The sequence below is a fragment of the Pisolithus orientalis genome (genome assembly GCF_024613125.1).
Source record: "Pisolithus orientalis strain OTSU chromosome Unknown F5J12scaffold_16, whole genome shotgun sequence".
Taxonomy (NCBI): Eukaryota; Fungi; Basidiomycota; class Agaricomycetes; order Boletales; family Pisolithaceae; genus Pisolithus; species Pisolithus orientalis.
The window spans coordinates 469,868-487,161 of record NW_026260797.1 but is presented as its reverse complement, the minus strand read 5'-3'; the positions used below and the strand labels follow the sequence as shown (position 1 = coordinate 487,161).

At 51.2% G+C, this 17,294-nt stretch overlaps 8 protein-coding genes across 8 annotated transcripts; 6 read left to right on the top strand and 2 right to left on the bottom strand.

Annotated features, from left to right (window-relative positions):
• Positions 1-99: 99 nt before the first annotated feature.
• Positions 100-2,669, bottom strand: F5J12DRAFT_905932 (Oxysterol-binding protein-domain-containing protein; the record flags this gene model as incomplete). The annotated part of the gene is made up of 10 exons (XM_051748721.1): positions 100-489; positions 515-695; positions 753-819; positions 871-1,019; positions 1,069-1,268; positions 1,317-1,900; positions 1,956-2,091; positions 2,141-2,249; positions 2,298-2,511; positions 2,564-2,669. 10 exons carry the CDS (start codon positions 2,667-2,669, stop codon positions 100-102), a joined length of 2,136 nt encoding a protein of 711 aa, XP_051599489.1.
• Positions 2,670-3,034: 365 nt separating this feature from the next.
• On the top strand, positions 3,035-5,386 carry F5J12DRAFT_835423 (6-phosphogluconate dehydrogenase). The gene is made up of 11 exons (XM_051745909.1): positions 3,035-3,220; positions 3,274-3,307; positions 3,360-3,462; positions 3,514-3,930; positions 3,984-4,250; positions 4,306-4,517; positions 4,574-4,636; positions 4,687-4,771; positions 4,825-4,970; positions 5,026-5,104; positions 5,155-5,386. Exons 1-11 carry the CDS (start codon positions 3,207-3,209, stop codon positions 5,208-5,210), a joined length of 1,476 nt encoding a protein of 491 aa, XP_051599488.1. The 5' UTR covers positions 3,035-3,206; the 3' UTR covers positions 5,211-5,386.
• On the top strand, positions 5,387-7,919 carry F5J12DRAFT_835412 (asparagine synthase-domain-containing protein). The gene is made up of 13 exons (XM_051745908.1): positions 5,387-5,550; positions 5,609-5,793; positions 5,855-5,872; positions 5,928-6,028; positions 6,082-6,103; positions 6,151-6,348; positions 6,403-6,465; positions 6,515-6,762; positions 6,815-7,046; positions 7,098-7,121; positions 7,174-7,239; positions 7,295-7,489; positions 7,543-7,919. The coding sequence occupies exons 1-13, from the start codon at positions 5,448-5,450 to the stop codon at positions 7,876-7,878; spliced, it is 1,791 nt and encodes a 596-aa protein (XP_051599487.1). The 5' UTR covers positions 5,387-5,447; the 3' UTR covers positions 7,879-7,919.
• On the top strand, positions 7,920-9,307 carry F5J12DRAFT_835407 (band 7 family-domain-containing protein). The gene is made up of 9 exons (XM_051745907.1): positions 7,920-8,045; positions 8,097-8,200; positions 8,250-8,327; positions 8,385-8,597; positions 8,651-8,746; positions 8,800-8,811; positions 8,864-8,894; positions 8,947-8,978; positions 9,027-9,307. Exons 1-9 carry the CDS (start codon positions 8,012-8,014, stop codon positions 9,246-9,248), a joined length of 822 nt encoding a protein of 273 aa, XP_051599486.1. The 5' UTR covers positions 7,920-8,011; the 3' UTR covers positions 9,249-9,307.
• A 364-nt stretch (positions 9,308-9,671) lies between these two features.
• On the top strand, positions 9,672-11,295 carry F5J12DRAFT_129874 (uncharacterized protein). Its single transcript, XM_051738076.1, has 3 exons — positions 9,672-10,650; positions 10,703-10,958; positions 11,010-11,295. Exons 1-3 carry the CDS (start codon positions 9,769-9,771, stop codon positions 11,057-11,059), a joined length of 1,188 nt encoding a protein of 395 aa, XP_051599485.1. The 5' UTR covers positions 9,672-9,768; the 3' UTR covers positions 11,060-11,295.
• A 236-nt stretch (positions 11,296-11,531) lies between these two features.
• F5J12DRAFT_893257 (ATG16-domain-containing protein) lies at positions 11,532-12,553 on the bottom strand (the record flags this gene model as incomplete). Its single annotated transcript, XM_051747639.1, has 4 exons — positions 11,532-11,894; positions 11,952-12,210; positions 12,265-12,397; positions 12,463-12,553. 4 exons carry the CDS (start codon positions 12,551-12,553, stop codon positions 11,532-11,534), a joined length of 846 nt encoding a protein of 281 aa, XP_051599484.1.
• Positions 12,554-12,701: 148 nt separating this feature from the next.
• Positions 12,702-15,281, top strand: F5J12DRAFT_129379 (vacuolar protein 8). The gene is made up of 9 exons (XM_051738073.1): positions 12,702-12,796; positions 12,855-12,941; positions 12,995-13,231; positions 13,295-13,417; positions 13,564-13,686; positions 13,740-13,991; positions 14,042-14,416; positions 14,468-14,590; positions 14,644-15,281. The coding sequence occupies exons 1-9, from the start codon at positions 12,763-12,765 to the stop codon at positions 15,153-15,155; spliced, it is 1,866 nt and encodes a 621-aa protein (XP_051599483.1). The 5' UTR covers positions 12,702-12,762; the 3' UTR covers positions 15,156-15,281.
• On the top strand, positions 15,282-17,280 carry F5J12DRAFT_941505 (glycoside hydrolase family 16 protein; the record flags this gene model as incomplete). Its single annotated transcript, XM_051749690.1, has 6 exons — positions 15,282-16,057; positions 16,119-16,397; positions 16,484-16,759; positions 16,815-16,998; positions 17,055-17,185; positions 17,237-17,280. The coding sequence occupies exons 1-6, from the start codon at positions 15,763-15,765 to the stop codon at positions 17,278-17,280; spliced, it is 1,209 nt and encodes a 402-aa protein (XP_051599482.1). The 5' UTR covers positions 15,282-15,762.
• Between the last annotated feature and the right edge of the window lie 14 nt (positions 17,281-17,294).

Below are 17,294 nucleotides of genomic sequence, written 5' to 3'. Positions count from 1 at the left end.
TAGCAGTGACCTCTTGGCAGCCGAACTAATTGAAGGTTTCCAGGCTTGTTAATTAGGTATGTACTAACATGTGGTAAACACGTGTACGCCAGATGCTCATCACCACAAAGGCTCCACCGGCGAGTCCTTCCATCCCTTTGCCCTTGCTTCCCAGTATCCTCCGACATATAACCAATCCTCCCCACTTTGTTTAAACCACCGGGGTTCTCTGTCGGCCCCCCTTCTTCGGCGTTCCCTCTGTCGCTCTTCCAACTGTGTCTTCTGTTCTTCTGCCAAATCAACGTTCCCCTCTTCAAGAGCCCGAACATCCGGGCGCAGTCGCGAGTCAGTTGGCGGAAGTTTACCTTCTAGGTCACTTGTGATCTCGTTTAGAGTGATGCCGTATGCTGTGAACCCGTAGTAATCGAGGGCCTGTTTCGGGAACGGCGAAATACGCCATAGCACGCGAAGGTGCGAGGGATCAAGGGCCAAAGCGAGTTGCTCATCCCACTTGCCTTCGATACGTGCACTATACTTCTCCTGAAGGTGATACAACTGCACCCGCAACTTCATTCGACACGCCCCAGTAACCAGCCGGTTTAAACTCTATGGTGCAACTGAGTCCGTTCGTGAGGTTCTTGATCGTCATCTTGCCGCAGTGCTCAAAATATTTCGTTCCCATCATCAGATTTCGTATGAAAGACGACGGCTTGTTCCTAAGTACAAGGTAGAGATCAGCCGAAACTGTCGAACGTACAGAACATCACACTCGCCACTCGTAGACGTCTCCCTCGATCTTAAGTTGAGTTGTCCCGAGGGGTATAACTTCCAGGCTCTTCCCTGTACAAAGTCGTCAACATTCATAACAACGACTTATCAAAATCAAACTACCCCAGAACTTTGTCTTGCCGGCAGACTTTCCGTCTAGGTGCCATCCATTGCCTTCGGCGTGATAAGCAATAACGACTGGGTTGTGTAAAACTTTCTCTGCGATGAACTTCATGCGAGTATCTTCAAAGGTCTCTGCAAGCATGGGGTTGCTGCTATAGGGTCAACCATATGCATGTAGAGTGACGTGCGCGTGCCTACAATCCTTTCCGACCAGTACGATGTCTTGTGTGTGCGTAGCCAGATACTGCGAACGCCCCAACAAAGCATATTCGTTCGACGGGATCCTTGCTATCAACAGCCTGCTGAAGAAGTTCATGATACTCCATTTCTTCCGCTGCCCGCTGGAGCATAGTCAAAGGTTCATTAAAAGATACCGGGAAAGTAATGGTCGAGAGGTCCTATGCCAAATTGCAGATTCTCAAACCTTTTAGCAAAGAATGCCATACCTTGCCCACGTTCTTCTTCAGCATAGTGAACAAACTACCCTCATCACCTACTGGACCGCACGGCAGACAGGTCCTCCGGGCGACTTGGCGCGCTTGCAGCGTTAAGTCTGGCTCTGGCTTTGATAGATGCGGTGCGGTCTCTTCATCATCACTAGACGTGCTTTCATATTCTTTATCGCCGGAGAAACTAGTCTGCAGCGCGATAGGACCCCTTTCTTCATCCGGGGTCGGCTCTTCCAGCACAAACTCTTCTCCAACATCATCCTGAGCATCGAACCACTCCACCGGGGCACCATCACTCAGACTACTTATCGACGATGCCCTCTTCGATCTACGCGTCAGCGCCGTAGAGAAACGCGAAGGAGGCAGTAACTCTTCGGGTTTGCCTTCGGCTGTTGCGGGGAGAGGTGACGCTCTAGCTGCTGGCTGGGACGCGTCGCCCTGCATGCCATTGAGGGACCGAAGTAGCATAGCATGTTGAGTTTTCAGTGTTTCAAGCGTTGCGATTATTCGCTGGTAGCGCGCATGAAAATCGGCTTCGGTCATCGGTTTGGCGAGTGTTCCATCTTCATGGTGTCCCCCAGCTTCGCGGCAGGGTGTCATTGCACGGAAGACGCACAATGTATTGCAAGGATTCACCTTTCTTGAACATGCTAAACTTGTTATCTTTGTGATTGGGCCTCTCCTTGTCTGACTTGGATTTTAGGGAGCTGCTTTTCTTGTGCGAGTCATCTATCTGGAGGAGTGCAATTGCAGTCTCCAGTTCGGCAATAACCTGTCGATAATCAGGGACCCTGGGGACGTTAACAACCAGATGGACACACCGAGCCCATGTCTTCAGCAATGATACTGGACCGGTTCCATTGCGAGTGGCCGAGTCTCGATATCCTGCTGGCTGCCGTAGATTTACGTCCGTCTGCTGTGATGAACTTTCTAGGCAAAGGTCATAATGGCTAGGCTTCCTGACGGGACTTGACCAACCTAAACGCTGCCATCCACGTGTTGAAATCCTCCGTGGTGAGGCATTTGATATGGAAAGTTGCATTGTTTGAATCTACGTGGATATCCTTGCGCCCCTCTGCAGTAGAGAGAGCAGCGTGGGGAATAGCGATTTGGTCGCGAACTGGGTGCTTTGGGCTGAGAGAGTACGAGAGGATGCCAGATTCATGCAGCACGAAATAGCGACGAGCGAAACCTGTGTCGAGGCTTGCTTTCAGGATCGACGTGTACGATAGAAGGTTGCATACCCTGCATTTTCTTCCTTCTCTTCTTGAGGAGCCATCCCTCACAGACGATGGTCTGGTCGGGACTGACAGCTAGATGAGCAGAGTGATGTAAGTATGACAGTGACATTTCCTCGATCCTGAGAGTCAAGGTACGTGGACAGCGTGTTCGTGGATGACCAGGGGGAGAATATGTTGAACACATGTCTCACGAACAGCAAGCTAGAGCCTAGAGGGGGAAATTAACATGGTACGCAGACCTAGACGCGGATCCGGAGGGTAGCTGAGAAGCTGCCTGCGGACCGCCGCTAACTACGGTTGCAACCGGATGACGTTTCATAAGTGCATTCTTCTTGAAGTGCACAGTAGTGGCTCTCGGGACGCCCACCAGTGACCCACGGAAGACATCCTCTCTCACAGGAGCATCCAGACACGTCGACTAGTTATCATATGTATATATTCAGGCAAGTTCGTCGTCGGCCGCAACGTCGAGACAATATATTGATCAGTCATCACGGTCACTGACAGCCATATCGGGCCTTGGTCGTCTCACGCCTTGGCTAACTCCTAATAGATACGTGATCTAATCCATCATCGGTCTATCATATATCATCCGTCATCCCACCTTGGTATCCCCCGTCTACCACCCATCATCCACTACTCAGCTATGTCAGCTCCAACGTACGTTTTCCCCCCCTCCTGCCGCCTCGAATGATGCTGATGTCTCTTATCAGTGGCGACATTGGCCTCATTGGCCTGGCCGTGATGGTAAGAAGCCTAGACATCGTTTTGTGCCCGCCGACGTAACTCGCACCTCAAGGGCCAAAATTTGATCTTGAACATGAACGACAAGGGGTATAACGTAGTCGCCTATAACCGTACGGTCAGCAAGGTCGACGACTTTTTGAACAACGAAGCCAAAGGTGGCTATGATATCATCCTGTTCACATACCCCTGTTAATGGACCCTCACAGGAACAAACGTTCAAGGAGCTCACTCTATCAATGAGCTCATTGCGAAGCTCAAAAGACCCCGAAAAATCATCCTGCTTGTCAAGGCAGGGCCTGCCGTTGATAACTTTATCCAGCAGCTCGTACCTCACCTTGAGCCAGGTGATATCATCATCGATGGTGGAAACTCACACTACCCAGACACCATACGTCGCTGCGAGGAGCTCGAAGCAAAGGGTCTCCTCTTTGTCGGCTGTGGTGTCTCTGGCGGTGAAGAGGGTGCAAGACATGGTCCCTCTCTCATGCCAGGTGGTTCACCAGCTGCATGGCCTGCCATCAAGGAGATATTCCAGGCAACCGCCGCACAGGTTAACGGAGAGCCGTGCTGTGACTGGGTTGGCGAGGGAGGTGCCGGTCACTATGTCAAGATGGTTCACAACGGTAACTTATCTGTTGCTCCGACAGAGATCCGAAATCTAAGTCTCTTATCTTAGGTATTGAGTACGGTGACATGCAATTAATTGCCGAAGGATATGACATCCTCAAACGCGGCCTCGGACTCAGTGAGAGCGAGATTGGAGACATTTTCACCAAGTGGAACAAGAGTGTTCTGGATTCTTTCCTCATTGAGATTACAGCCAACATCTTGAAGTTCAACGATGACGACGGTGCCCCTCTTGTCACTAAAATCCTCGATTCGGCAGGCCAGAAAGGTACTGGCAAATGGACTGCCGTAGCCGCCCTGGACGCAGGAATTCCCGGTCAGTACCCTTATCAATCACCCAATCAATGCAATATGTCGACAATTTTTCTTAGTTACCTTGATCGGCGAGGCGGTGTTCGCACGTTTCCTGTCCGCTGCGAAAGAAGAGCGAGTTCGTGCAAGCAAAGTTCTTGCTGGTCCTCAGAAGGAACCCTTCCGCGGGGATAAGCAACAGTTCATCGACGACCTCGAGCAAGCACTCTATGCCTCTAAGATCATTTCTTACACTCAAGGCTTCATGTTGATGAGACAAACTGCTAAGGAGGTGCACATGTCTTCGGAAGTCTTAATTCCGCGCGCTTACGTTTTGCGTGATATCAGCTGAATTGGAACCTCAACTACGCTGGTATTGCGCGCATGTGGCGAGGTGGTTGCATCATAAAGGTAAATATACCCTACCTATAGCGAATTGTATCTGATACATCTCATGTTAGAGTGTCTTCTTAAACGACATCGCAGTTGCTTATCAGAAGAACAAAGATCTCGAGTCATTGCTATTCGATAACTTCTTCAACAAAGGTTACTGCTAAGCTTTTTCAGTTGTGTTAACACTGATCTTATGTTCTACTTAGCTGTTCACAACGCACAGCCGGGCTGGAGGCGTATCATTGCCCAGGCTGTTCTCTGGGGCATTCCAACTCCTGCATTCAGCACGGCTTTGGCATTCTTCGATGGTTACAGGAGCGAGATCCTTCCTGCCAATATTATCCAAGCCCAGGTATGTTTATCGCATACTTAGATTACACAATCTGACGGAGTGATGGTACTTAAAGCGTGATTATTTCGGTGCCCACACCTTCCGTGTGCTTCCTGGTAAAGAAAACGACAGGCTCAAGAAAGACCAGGACATTCGTGCGTCTTCTTCATTGATTCCCTTGACTAGCTTCACACGATTTGTATAGATATCAATTGGACTGGGCGGGGAGGGACCGTGTCCGCCAGCACATATTCCGCATAAAATTCAGGCCGCGTGCCCGACTTGTGTGCATCCCTTTAGACTTCCTTGCGTTTCGCATGTTGTACCTTTCGTCCGCTCGTGCTATTTCGTATTATAGTGATAGCAAATACGACTTGTTTCTGATGTGTAACATGTTAGACGTGTCAGTTCCCTTAGATCGAAGAGTCAATGTACAGTTGTTGAAGTACTATATAGTAGCGGCGGGCATCGATATCCGCTACCATCGTTCCGACTTCCATGTGTGGCATATACTGCTCTATAGCTGCTACAGGCCACCATGTCGATGCAGAAGTTTTCCAGGCCTTGTCGCAACCACTGAAGAGTGCAAATGGCGCTAGAGGTGGGCCCAAGTCATTCGTGCGGGCTTTACAGACAGCTGACCCCACCCGCATCATCAGGACCAGATGCGCAGACATCGTACACATTTCGCTTGCCTGCTCTACGCCGGAATCCTTCGGAGGGACAAGCGCGTGGCACCGAGCTTCAAATCGAATTCTTTGCATCCGAGCTCCTGCTAAGGGGCCATACTGCAGTGGTCCAGCCCCATCAGAAAGAGGGGGACGTGTTCTGTTGGAATGGAGAGGTGGGTACCTCTGGGAAAAAGTCGTTCGGCATTGTATGGCCCTGATTATGGTGACCAACAGGTGTTCGAAGGGCTTGACGTATGTATATCTCCGACGCCACATCGCGACTTCATATCGACCTTCCCGAACACAGATTGGCCCTGAGGAGAACGATGGTGCAAAACTCTTTGCTCGACTCCGACTTGATTGTACTGTTGATTCGGTGCCTGGTTTACTTGGCAATATCGAGGGACCGTCAGTAATCTCTTGGTAACCCCCGACTGCTACATCGCTAACCTTTTCAGTAGATATGCATTTGTCTTTTATCATGTAGGTCTCATTCAATCGAAAATCGGAGCCGTGCTACAGCTTTGTAGTCTAGCTCAGAGAAGCTCTATTTTGCGCGCGACCCACTAGGCAGGCGGTCATTGCTACTACACAGGCCGAGCCCATCTTTCCCGTACCTTCTCCTCTCGTCTGTGTCCGCAGGCAATCACCCCGCATATCAATTTGAGGAGTTATCCACAGAAAGTATCTTATGTCTTGACGTCGGCCGAATGCGCCAATCGAACGACGTACGTACCATACACATACTGATGCAGCGATGGCTGACCCGAGGTTCATCGCAGGTTGTAAAGGGATTCGATGGCTCCTTATCTATCATACCCCGAAGGGCCTTAGCCGCAAAGTTTGTAAGTAGCAAGACTCCCATGAGATCCAGCCTTTTGATTAGATGTTCAGGCGGAAATATCCAGGGTGAACACTGCACTCCCCCCGAAAAATTTACCTTCCTTGGACCCCTTCGGATGCGGGGCATGTCCAGAAGCATGGTCGGACGCAGTGAATGAACTCGTTGCGCACCTGGATCGGAGTGTAATGTTGAGAGTAAAAGATATCCCTTTTCAGTTTGGTCAAGGGAGGAAGGCCCGGGTAGCCGTCCTTTTCAGCGGTGGAATTGACTCCACTATGCTAGCATTTCTAGCTCATCGGTGCGTACAATGTCGACAATACATAATTTCAGCTCGTGGACGAATTTGCTAGTCACGTTCCTGGAGATGAGACAATAGACTTGATAAACGTTGCCTTCGAGAACCCTCGAAAGATCCAAGTGCAACTAGGAGGTAAATCGGACATGCTTCCAAAGAGGGAGAGGAAGAGGTACCGGAAAGTTGCTGATGGAGGAACCACGTCGTACCTAGTGCCGGACCGTATCACGGGCTTACAAGAAGTGGAAGAACTGCGGAAACTATGTCCGGGGAGAACATGGAATTTTGTAAGTTTTTTTTTCCCAATGAGTTGTTATATCACTGAAAAACGTCTGAAGGTGGAAGTAGATGTCCCTTATGAGGTCATTTTAAGTGATAATCAACTTGGCAAATTCTCATTGTTCAGGTGGTTAGGAAAGTCTGGCAGCAAGATCTGGTGTAGAGGCAGTTATGTGGCCTAGCAGGACCGTTATGGACCTGGTAAGCGGTCACTGACAATCCAAGCTTGTCACGTTGACTCAAAGGCGAGATGTAGAGTTTGGCAATGGCGCTGTATTTTGCATCTCGGGGCGTGGGTCGCATACGCAGTTCGCCATCAGAGTGTTACCAACCATACACGAGCCATGCAAGGGTACTGCTAAACGGACTTGGTTCTGATGAATTGCTTGGTGGATATGGTCGGCATCGCACGGCATTCACTGCGAGGGGTTGGGGAGGTGTCATCGACGAGGTACAAGATTCTGACTGAAATGCTCGTGCAACCATCATACTGATATCGCGTAGCTCCAATTAGAACTCGACCGCATCCCAACCCGTAATCTCGGACGGGACGACCGCATCATCTCCTCGCACGGCAAAGAGACACGACATCCTTTCCTATCGTTGTCGGTGGTGTCTTTCTTGGCTGGTTTACCGGTGTATCTTAAGCTAGACCCACGCCTGGATGTTGGGAAGGGAGATAAGACACTGTTGAGACTTGCTGCACACAAGCTTGGACTGGTAGAGGCAAGTGCAAGAAAGAAACGTGCGATGCAGTTCGGTAGTCACTCTGCACGCATGGAAGCAGGCGGGAGCGAGAGAAGGGGAGAGTTGATAATTGTATCTCCTGTGGACCTGTAGATCTTAGTTTCTGTGTGACCGTACTTGCCGCGTACGTTGCGTCACGCCACTGGCCAGTGTGTTGTTTGCTCGGGTATTTGTGTGAGGTTCGTGAAATTCCTCCAAGCCAAAGGTCCATTCCGAAGCTTGCGAGATGTCTTTGCCACTCAGGTTGAACCGAGTAATTGGTGAGAAGCCCGCCTATAAGTGCACGGTTGAAACTGACTTGTTGAACGCAGTACCCCTGGGTGTTGCAGTAGTCTTGATACAGAGCAGCATATACGATGTTCCGGGAGGTTTCCGAGCAGTCATGTTCGACCGGTTTGCCGGTGTAAAGGATCAGGTTGGTCTGCCGTTTGATCAAGGGCTTTTACATGCTGACAGCTCGCCAGGCGACTGGCGAGGGAACGCATTTCCTCGTTCCATGGCTGCAGAAAGCTATCCTCTTCGACTGTCGCATTAAGCCGAGGGTAAGCCATACGTTCACGAGTCACATCCACGGCTCCGCAACTTGCTTGTAATTTTAGAATATCTCGTCGACTACTGGCTCAAAAGATCTGCAAATGGTGTCCATAACTTTGCGTGTGCTGTCGCGGCCAGACGTCGGCCATCTCTCCCGCATTTACCAAAATTTGGGCTTGGACTACGATGAACGCGTACTACCTTCGATTGCAAATGAGGTCTTGAAGGCCATCGTCGCCCAGTTCGACGCTGCTGAGCTGATTACCCAACGAGAGGTGGTATGTGGTATGGTGTCTTGCCGTTGACGTGCTTGTGAATGGTTGTTGGATAGGTATCTGCGAGAATACGGTCGGACTTGTTGCAACGTGCTGACGAATTCCACATCAAACTGGAAGATGTTTCCATTACACATTTAACATTTGGCAAAGTGAGTTTTTTTTTGGTCAGAAGGGGTATGTGCACGGCTCAACATCTTCACAGGAATTCACGCAGGTTTGTATCTTACGCCTTTGTGTGTGTTATGAGTAAACCCGAGTTTCCGTAGGCTGTCGAGGCGAAGCAAATAGCACAGCAAGGTGGGCAGTAATCCTCTTGCAGATGTCTTGACGAGCTGACGGCGAGTCTTAGATGCGGAAAGGGCCAAGTTTATTGTCGAAAAGGTTATTTATTGCGGTGTTTAGCTGGCCATATGACTGATAGTGCTTTAGGCCGAGCAAGAGCGACAAGCGGCGGTAATTCGCGCCGAGGGTGAGGCAGAGGCTGCGGCTACAGTTTCAAAAGCGTTGGAGAAGGCAGGCGATGCATTCCTCGCGCTGAGGAAAATTGAGGCTAGCAAAGCGATCGTGCAGTCGCTGGCCAACAACAGCAACGTATCGTACATTCCAAGTAGCGGTGGCAACGTATTGTTGAACGTACCTACGAAGCAGTGAGGTAGAGTAATCATCAATGTGTAGTCATTTCCAAACACATGATCCGGGGATATCCGGTGGGAGGGAGGCGGACGGGCTGTGTGGCTGTGAGTCAGCAGATAATACGTTCTCTTGATCTGTCGAGTACGACGCGAGGGTCGAGCCAGTTTTTTTATCTCTCTGTTCTGTCGTCTCTTTTCTTTTTCTCATTTCATCTCTCTTTCTCCTTCCGTTTCTCGGTTTTCTCTCTCTGATCTGTGACGGACTCTCTCTCTGTTTCCTCCTGTACGTATCACACACGCACGCACACATACGCCGCCAAGCTTCAGATCTCCTCGATAGAACCGCTTATCCACCTCCGCTTCCCCAGGTTTCGTCTGTCTATTAAGTCATGAATCCAATGGGTGCAATGGGAGGCCCTGCCGAAGCTCCGGTTTGTTCACCCATCTCAGTACGCCATCCCATTTTCACACCCTATTTTTTCCTATAGAGGCGGGCTCATCTGTACGTCGGAAACCTGAGCCCTCGGGTTACCGAGTACATGCTAACGGAGATATTCGCCGTCGCTGGTCCGGTCCAGCACGTTAAAATTATTCCTGACCGCAACTACCAACACGGCGGTCTAAACTACGGTTTCGTCGAGTACCTCGATATGCGTGCTGCGGAAACTGCCCTACAGACTCTTAATGGCCGCAAGATCTTCGACACCGAGATTCGGGTTAATTGGGCCTATCAGGGCTCACAAAACAAAGAGGACACCTCTGGTCACTACCATGTTTTTGTCGGTGATCTTAGCCCTGAGGTCAACGATGATATTCTCGCCAAGGCTTTCAGTGCCTTTGGCACTTTGTCAGATGCTCGCGTAATGTGGGACATGAACTCGGGAAAGTCGCGGGGATATGGTTTCCTGGCCTTCAGGGACAAGACAGACGCTGAACAAGCGATCGCTACGATGAATGGTGAATGGCTCGGCTCCCGTGCTATCCGTGTCAATTGGGCCAATCAAAAAACCCAGGGTGCCCCTGCTGCGCCTCGACCTGCTGCGAGCGTTGGTACTGCACCTGCACCTATTAACTTCCAAGGGGGACCCCTCTCGTATGAGGCCGTCGTCCAGCAGACGCCTTCATACAATACCACCGTCTATGTTGGTAACTTGGTTCCCTATTGCACTCAGGCCGACTTGATACCGCTCTTTCAATCTATCGGGTACTTGTCGGAGATCCGCATGCAAGCTGATCGGGGCTTTGCCTTTGTAAAACTCGATACTCACGAGCATGCTGCCATGGCCATCGTGCAACTCCAAGGTCAGATGGTGCATGGCCGCCCTATCAAGTGCAGCTGGGGCAAAGATAGAGCCGATGGCGCAACTGTCCAGCCGGGTGCTCTGACCCCTTCTCCCACCGCGGCTCCGTATGGTAACATGGTAAGCGAATCGACAATTCACACAATAGTGCTCTGCTGATGCGGTTCTCCAGCCTATGTATGGCGTGCCACAGCCTAGCACCTACGGTCAATATGGGTTCGGTGCGTACGGCGGGTTCCCCAGCCAAGCTGCTGGTACTGCCAACCCTGCAAGCCCTGGTGTTCCCCAGCCCGGTACTGGTGCCGTGGGCACCGGTCTTGGGGCTGGACAGTCCACAGCGGATCCTACTGCTGCCGCTGGTGCTGCCATCGGTGCTCAGGCCCAGTGGCCCACCGGTGATCCCAGTTATTACTCGAACTACTGGGGTGGTACGTTCTGACGTTTGTCTTGTTGTTCTGCAGTGCTGACGTAGTACGAAGGATATTACGGTCAACAGGCTCAACAGGGCTCTGACGGCCAGGGTGCTTAATGTGTATCATTTGCCTTCTAAACACGCTCAAAGCGTCATCTGCGCTCTCATTGAATGTAGCCATGGAAGCTTTATTTCTCGCACTGAAGTTATCCGTTTTGCGGTTTGTTCTTTCTAACCACTTGAAGAGTATGAATCAAAAAGACGAACTACCAATTTTGTACGGTACTGCAGGAACTGTCGATCCTGTTGTTCCAGGCGTCTGTTGTGGTGCGTAGCTGGTGTACCCCTGAGTGCTTTTTTTTCTTGTTATTTTGCTACCGTTTCTTCCTTTATTTTTCTGTTTTGCGCCACAGTCACGGTTGCTCCCCTATATATCCTCACCACTGCCATGGTAGATGCGCGGTTTCTCGTTCAACTTCATTTCCGACAACGTTTTCCCTCGTTATATGAACACTGCATGAGTCATAGTGAGATGTGCAACGCGAGGGGGTGTGATTATCGTGTAACTAAGGGACTCATGCATTGACTATCAGCCATTCGGACTCTGATCCTGCTGTGTCTCCGGTTGAGAGCGCTGCCCAGCTGTCGTCGTCTCTTTCTTCCCCTCCCCCTCGCGCACTCCGTTTCCCGACTGAGATGCCATTGTTATCCGCGAAGCGGTCCCTGCAGGCGTGTTTTGTGGTTGTGGTTGGCCTTGCCAGTTTATCACGGCTTGGTGCCGAGAACGCAAGTCTTCGTAGAGGTCGTTTGCCTCGTTCAGCTTGTTGGCCTGTGCCTGTTTGTCATCGAGCCAGCGCTGCAAAAGCTTGGCGTTGTCCTTAACAAGGATCTGATTTCGCTCCTCGATTTGGCCCAGTTCGAGCTGGAGTGTATTGATTTCGTCATGGAGGACCTGTGGGCGGGGCAGAGGGCATAAGATCGAAGTGTGGAGAGTGTATGTGATATTCACCTGGGCCGTGCGGTCCTTCTCTGCCATGATCTCGTTATGTTGGTCTACCTTGCGCCTGAGATGGGCTATGTCATCACGAGCTTTGCGAAGGTTCTCGGAGTCGATACGAGAGAGCTCCTCTTTCTCGCGAAGGGTCTCGTTCATGGCAAGGAGGCGTTGTGCATTCTGACCCTGTGTCTTGTATACCGAGGCGAGCTCGTCGCGAAGGGACGAGATTTGGGACTCGAGAGACGCGATGTACGCTACGCGGACGGGGTTGCTGTCGTATGGAAGCGGTGAATGTGATGAGAACGGGGGGAGAGGAAAGACATACTCTTCGCCTGATCCAGCAGTGCCGGGTATGTAGACAGTCGAACTAGATGGATTGGGGCGGACAGATCCAACTGCCTTGAGGAGTGACGCGTTGCGTTCTTTGAGCAGCTTCGTCTGCTGAGCAAGTCTGCGATCTGACAGACATGAATGGGTTGGGTGGGTGAGGTGTTCTGGTGCTGCTGATCTGGGGATGGCCTACATTGCTCGATGATGGACGCGAATGCCGTCTGTTTAGCATTTCGTTCGACGAGTCGGATGCGAATTGCTTCTTGCCACGACGGCTCGGCCATCGCAAGCCCGTGTCAGTCCACCCCAGCACACGATTATTTGGTGCAGTCGATGACGTAAGCCTCATTCGGCAACGTGCGGTCCATTTTCCCACGGGTGAGCCGTCGAGCTCGCTGTTGGCGGTGTATTCATTTTGTAAACGGGTTGTTAGTAGTCCCTTCTCCATCTTTTTTTTTTTTGGTTACCCTGTCCTGGTCTTGCCAGCTCAGTCATGGGCGTCGTGAGCAGTTGCTGTGAATCCTGCTGCAAGTGTTGTTCCCCCCTCTTCGTGTCAAACTTACAAACGTTGTTCCTTGGAAACAGTCCGTTCACGGAGATCTCAGCAGTACGAGCCACTCCTGCTGGAGAACGAGCGGGAAGCAGTAGCTGACCTTCTCCAATATCTCGAGAGTCAGTCCTCTCCTCCTCTCTCGTTCCCAGACGTCCTCTGACACACCCTCCAGACCGTACTACCACTAATTTCTTTCAAGGCTCCCCCCTCACTGCTCTCACCACTTTGTCTTTCTCGGACAATGTCGACCTACAACGTAGCGCCGCTCTCGCATTCGCAGAGATAACCGAAAAGGAGGTCCGTCCCGTTGGCCGGGACACACTCGATCCCATCCTTTTCCTCCTGAGTAGCCAGGATACCGAAGTCCAACGTGCCGCCAGTGCTGCGCTCGGCAATTTGGCAGTGAACAGTACGTTCCGTTCCGCCGTCCTCCTTTTCCTTTGATCCGCATCCCTTACTCACTTCACCTCAGCCGAGAATAAGCTCCTCATTGTCAAACTGGGCGGATTGGAACCTCTCATCCGCCAGATGCTCTCCCCGAATGTAGAGGTTCAGTGCAACGCCGTCGGGTGTATCACCAACCTCGCTACTCACGGTAAGTGTCCCATCCCTGTCTTATGTCTGTTGTGCTTCCTTCCGTGAGTGCCTTCTTTAATCGATGATCTAATGATGTATCGCCCCTTTTCCTCCACGGCTTCTATTTGCCTCCATCCTCTGCACTTCTCTCCGCTACACGTGTAGATGACAACAAGACCAAGATAGCAAAGTCTGGGGCTCTCGTGCCTCTTACTCGATTAGCTCGTTCTAAGGACATGCGGGTCCAACGCAACGCGACAGGCGCACTCCTAAACATGACCCACTCCGGTATGTCAATCCTGACTGGTTCCCTACTACTGCTGCTGAAACAACATGCCTAGATGAGAACCGACAGCAGCTTGTCAATGCCGGTGCCATTCCTGTGCTTGTCAGTCTACTGAACTCTGTGGATACGGACGTGCAATACTACTGCACGACAGCGCTGAGTAACATCGCGGTCGACGGCGTGAACAGAAAAAAGCTTGCTCAGACGGAACCTAAGCTTGTCTCGAGTCTCGTTGCGCTCATGGACAGTCCAAGTCTCAAGGTCCAGTGCCAGGCAGCACTTGCCTTGAGGAATTTAGCTAGTGACGGTACACCACTTCTTCCTCGTCATTGCGTGTAGTGCTGACATACTTTGAAGAGAAGTATCAACTGGAAATCGTGAAGGCAGATGGCCTTACTCCCCTCTTACGTCTCTTGCAGTCGACATATTTGCCGCTTATACTCTCAGCTGCGGCGTGCGTACGGAACGTGTCTATTCACCCTCAAAACGAGTCACCCATCATCGAGTCGGGATTCCTGCAACCGCTAATTTCGCTGCTTTCGTTCAAGGACAACGAGGAGGTACAATGTCATGCGATCTCTACGCTTCGGAATTTGGCGGCAAGTTCGGAGAAGAATAAGACGGCCATTGTGAAGGCTGGGGCTGTACAGACGATCAAGGAGCTGGTGCTTGAGGTGCCGATGAATGTACAGAGCGAGATGACGGCTTGCATTGCCGTTTTGGCATTGAGTGGTGGGTGGTTATTGCGGAGGGTTGCTCGTACGTGGACTGATGTTGTTGCAGATGAGCTCAAGGGACGACTTTTAGAGATGGGTATATGTGAAGTGCTGATACCATTAACGAATTCCCCTAGCTCGGAGGTGCAGGGAAACAGTGCGGCGGCTCTTGGTAATCTGTCATCCAAAGGCAAGCACAGGTTGAACGTTGACGAAGCGCATTCATGCTAACACACGACTCAGACGGACGAACGGCTTCTGACGATTACTCGGCGTTTAATGATGTGTGGGACAAACCCGATGGTGGCATGCATCGGTACTTGTACAACTTCTTGACAAGCGTAGATGCGACGTTTCAGCACATCGCTGTGTGGACGATTGTGCAATTACTCGAGTCAGGAGATCCGCAGCTGATCAGTAACATCCGGAATTCGAACCTGCTGATTCCGGCTATCCGACAATTGGCGACGTCGCGTACGCCAACACCGACAGCGTCTGTTGGTACCCCTCGATCACATCACTCGCAAACGCAGTCGTATCAGGATACCGAAGCGGGGGATGGCCATGGGGAGATCCAGTTGTTGGCACGACGGATACAGGAGATTGTGGAGGAGGACACAGATGGAGGTGTTCCGCGGAGCGTTACCGGTTCACATATTGGCACATCATCGGTGGCAAGTTCGACGGGTCGAGAGCACGAGGAGTTGAGACGAAGTGTTCGAGAGGCATTTTCGTCCACCGGATCATACCACTAGCGGTAACGGCAGCAGCTGTGCATGGACATTGAGGTAGGTACTGTCGCTGTGAGGGTTCCATTCATCAAGTGTGGTCTCCATTTTTATGTGCATTCTTGTTGTATTTGACCAAGGGGCGGTCTTCGATGCGTGTGGGTTTCCCCTCTTTAGCAGTAATTACATGTTTTCTCTTTCTCTCCCCTGCTTGTTGCGACGACTGCGTAAATGCCAAGTTCACGCTGAGAATGGATGTCGTTTTGCACGTTCGACATTCAATGAGATATGCTTTGATCCGTGAAGTCCGCACCTTTTTTTTCTGCAAAGAGCTGTGTCCACACACGGTCTCGTCGTGGTAGTCCGCAGCCCCAAACGTCGTTGCAACGTGTACATGTTACGCACACAATAAATAGATAAGCCCGGGCCACGGCCATCCGTCGGACGTCCTTTGGTCTGTCTTTGTGAGGGTTCGGCGCTCTGGCTTTTGTCTTTCTCCTTTGTTCTGCCCAGCGTCAATCTATACCGTTTTTTCGTCCCAATTTTCCATCGACTGTCCTCAGGCTGAGCCTAGGGCATTTGGATTTGCTCTTTCTCTTTTTTTTTTTCTGTTCTCCCCTGCCGTGCAGCCTTCATGCAGCTCTTCACTCGCATTGCCGTTCTCATCGCGGCTACACTCGCACTTACCCCTCAATCTGCCTGCGCTACACGCTCATCCCTCATTTCTCGTGCTCACAAGATCGCCGTAAGGCACAGTACCGGCCTTGCTCGCGATCTCCGCATCGCGTTCACTGGCATCCTTGTCTCCGAGCCGCAATCTAACCCAGAACAAAAGGCCTACTGTGTTTCTTCCTCGGACGCAGGGAACGGCACTTCCTTGCCCACCAGTTCGGGCACCTCCCTTGCGAATGGTCACGCCTCTCCGAGCAGTACGAGGTCATCCTACGTCTGCTCCCACCGCTTCTGCTTCATCATCTCCTTGGAAGCCAGTGTCGACTTACGGTGGCTCCACCTTCTTCAATGGCTGGTCCTTCTATACCGCATCGGATCCAACGCATGGAACCGTACAGTATCTGTCTCAGAGTGACGCACAGAACGCAGGGCTGGTCGAAATCAATTCAGCAGGTAACGCCGTCATGCGAGTCGATACGACTCCTACGGTGTCGACGAACAGGAATTCCGTTCGTATCACCACTAATTTGATATTCACGGAGGGTCTCGTTATATTGGACGCCGTCCACATGCCAACGGGATGTGCGACATGGCCTGGTGAGCGACATACCTTGGCATTACGGTCGTCTGTGCGACTATTCTGACAAACGTGCGTTCTTGCACTGTTTTATATCATTGTCCAGCTTTCTGGTCAAACGGTCCAAACTGGCCAGCTGGTGGCGAAATCGATATCATTGAAGGTGTGAACAACTATACAAACAACCAGGCGACGATTCACACCAGCGACGGGTGCTCTTTACCGACGTCTGATACGACGCAGCTTAATATAGCTGGCACGGTGGTCGGTGGGACGAACTGCGCCGCAGATCAAACTGATAACGAGGGATGTGGCGTTCGTTCCAACTACAACTATACATTTGGTTCTGGGTTTAATTCTATCTCGGGTGGTGTTTACGCAAGTAAGTGACTCTATTTTGTTGCTTGGCAATGCAAAGTACTGAGGGATTCCGGTAGTGCTGTGGCAAGATTCTGGTATACAAGTTTATTTCTTCCCTAGAGGATCGATACCCTCGGATATCACTGCTGGCGCCCCGCAACCTCAAAGTTGGTCTACGCCGATGGCCAACTGGCCCTCGACGGATTGCAACATGGCGTCGCATTTCTATAACCACAGCGTGATATTTGACACGACACTTTGGTGGGTAGCATGCTTTTTTGACGAAAAATTGCCGACCTAACCGTGGAATACCGCAGCGGTGATTGGGCTGGGGCCGTCTGGTCTGGAACTGGCGTCCCTGGGCAGTCGGAGAGTTGTGCACAGTTGACTGGATACTCATCGTGTTCTGACTTTGTGCTGAATAGCGGCGCGTCATTTGCCGAGGCCTGTGAGTACATTTTACGGTTCCTGGCATCTCAGCTAACTTCGCGTGCGACAGATTGGGAAGTTTCGAGTGTAAAGATATACCAATATCAGTCATGAAATGATACGACGGG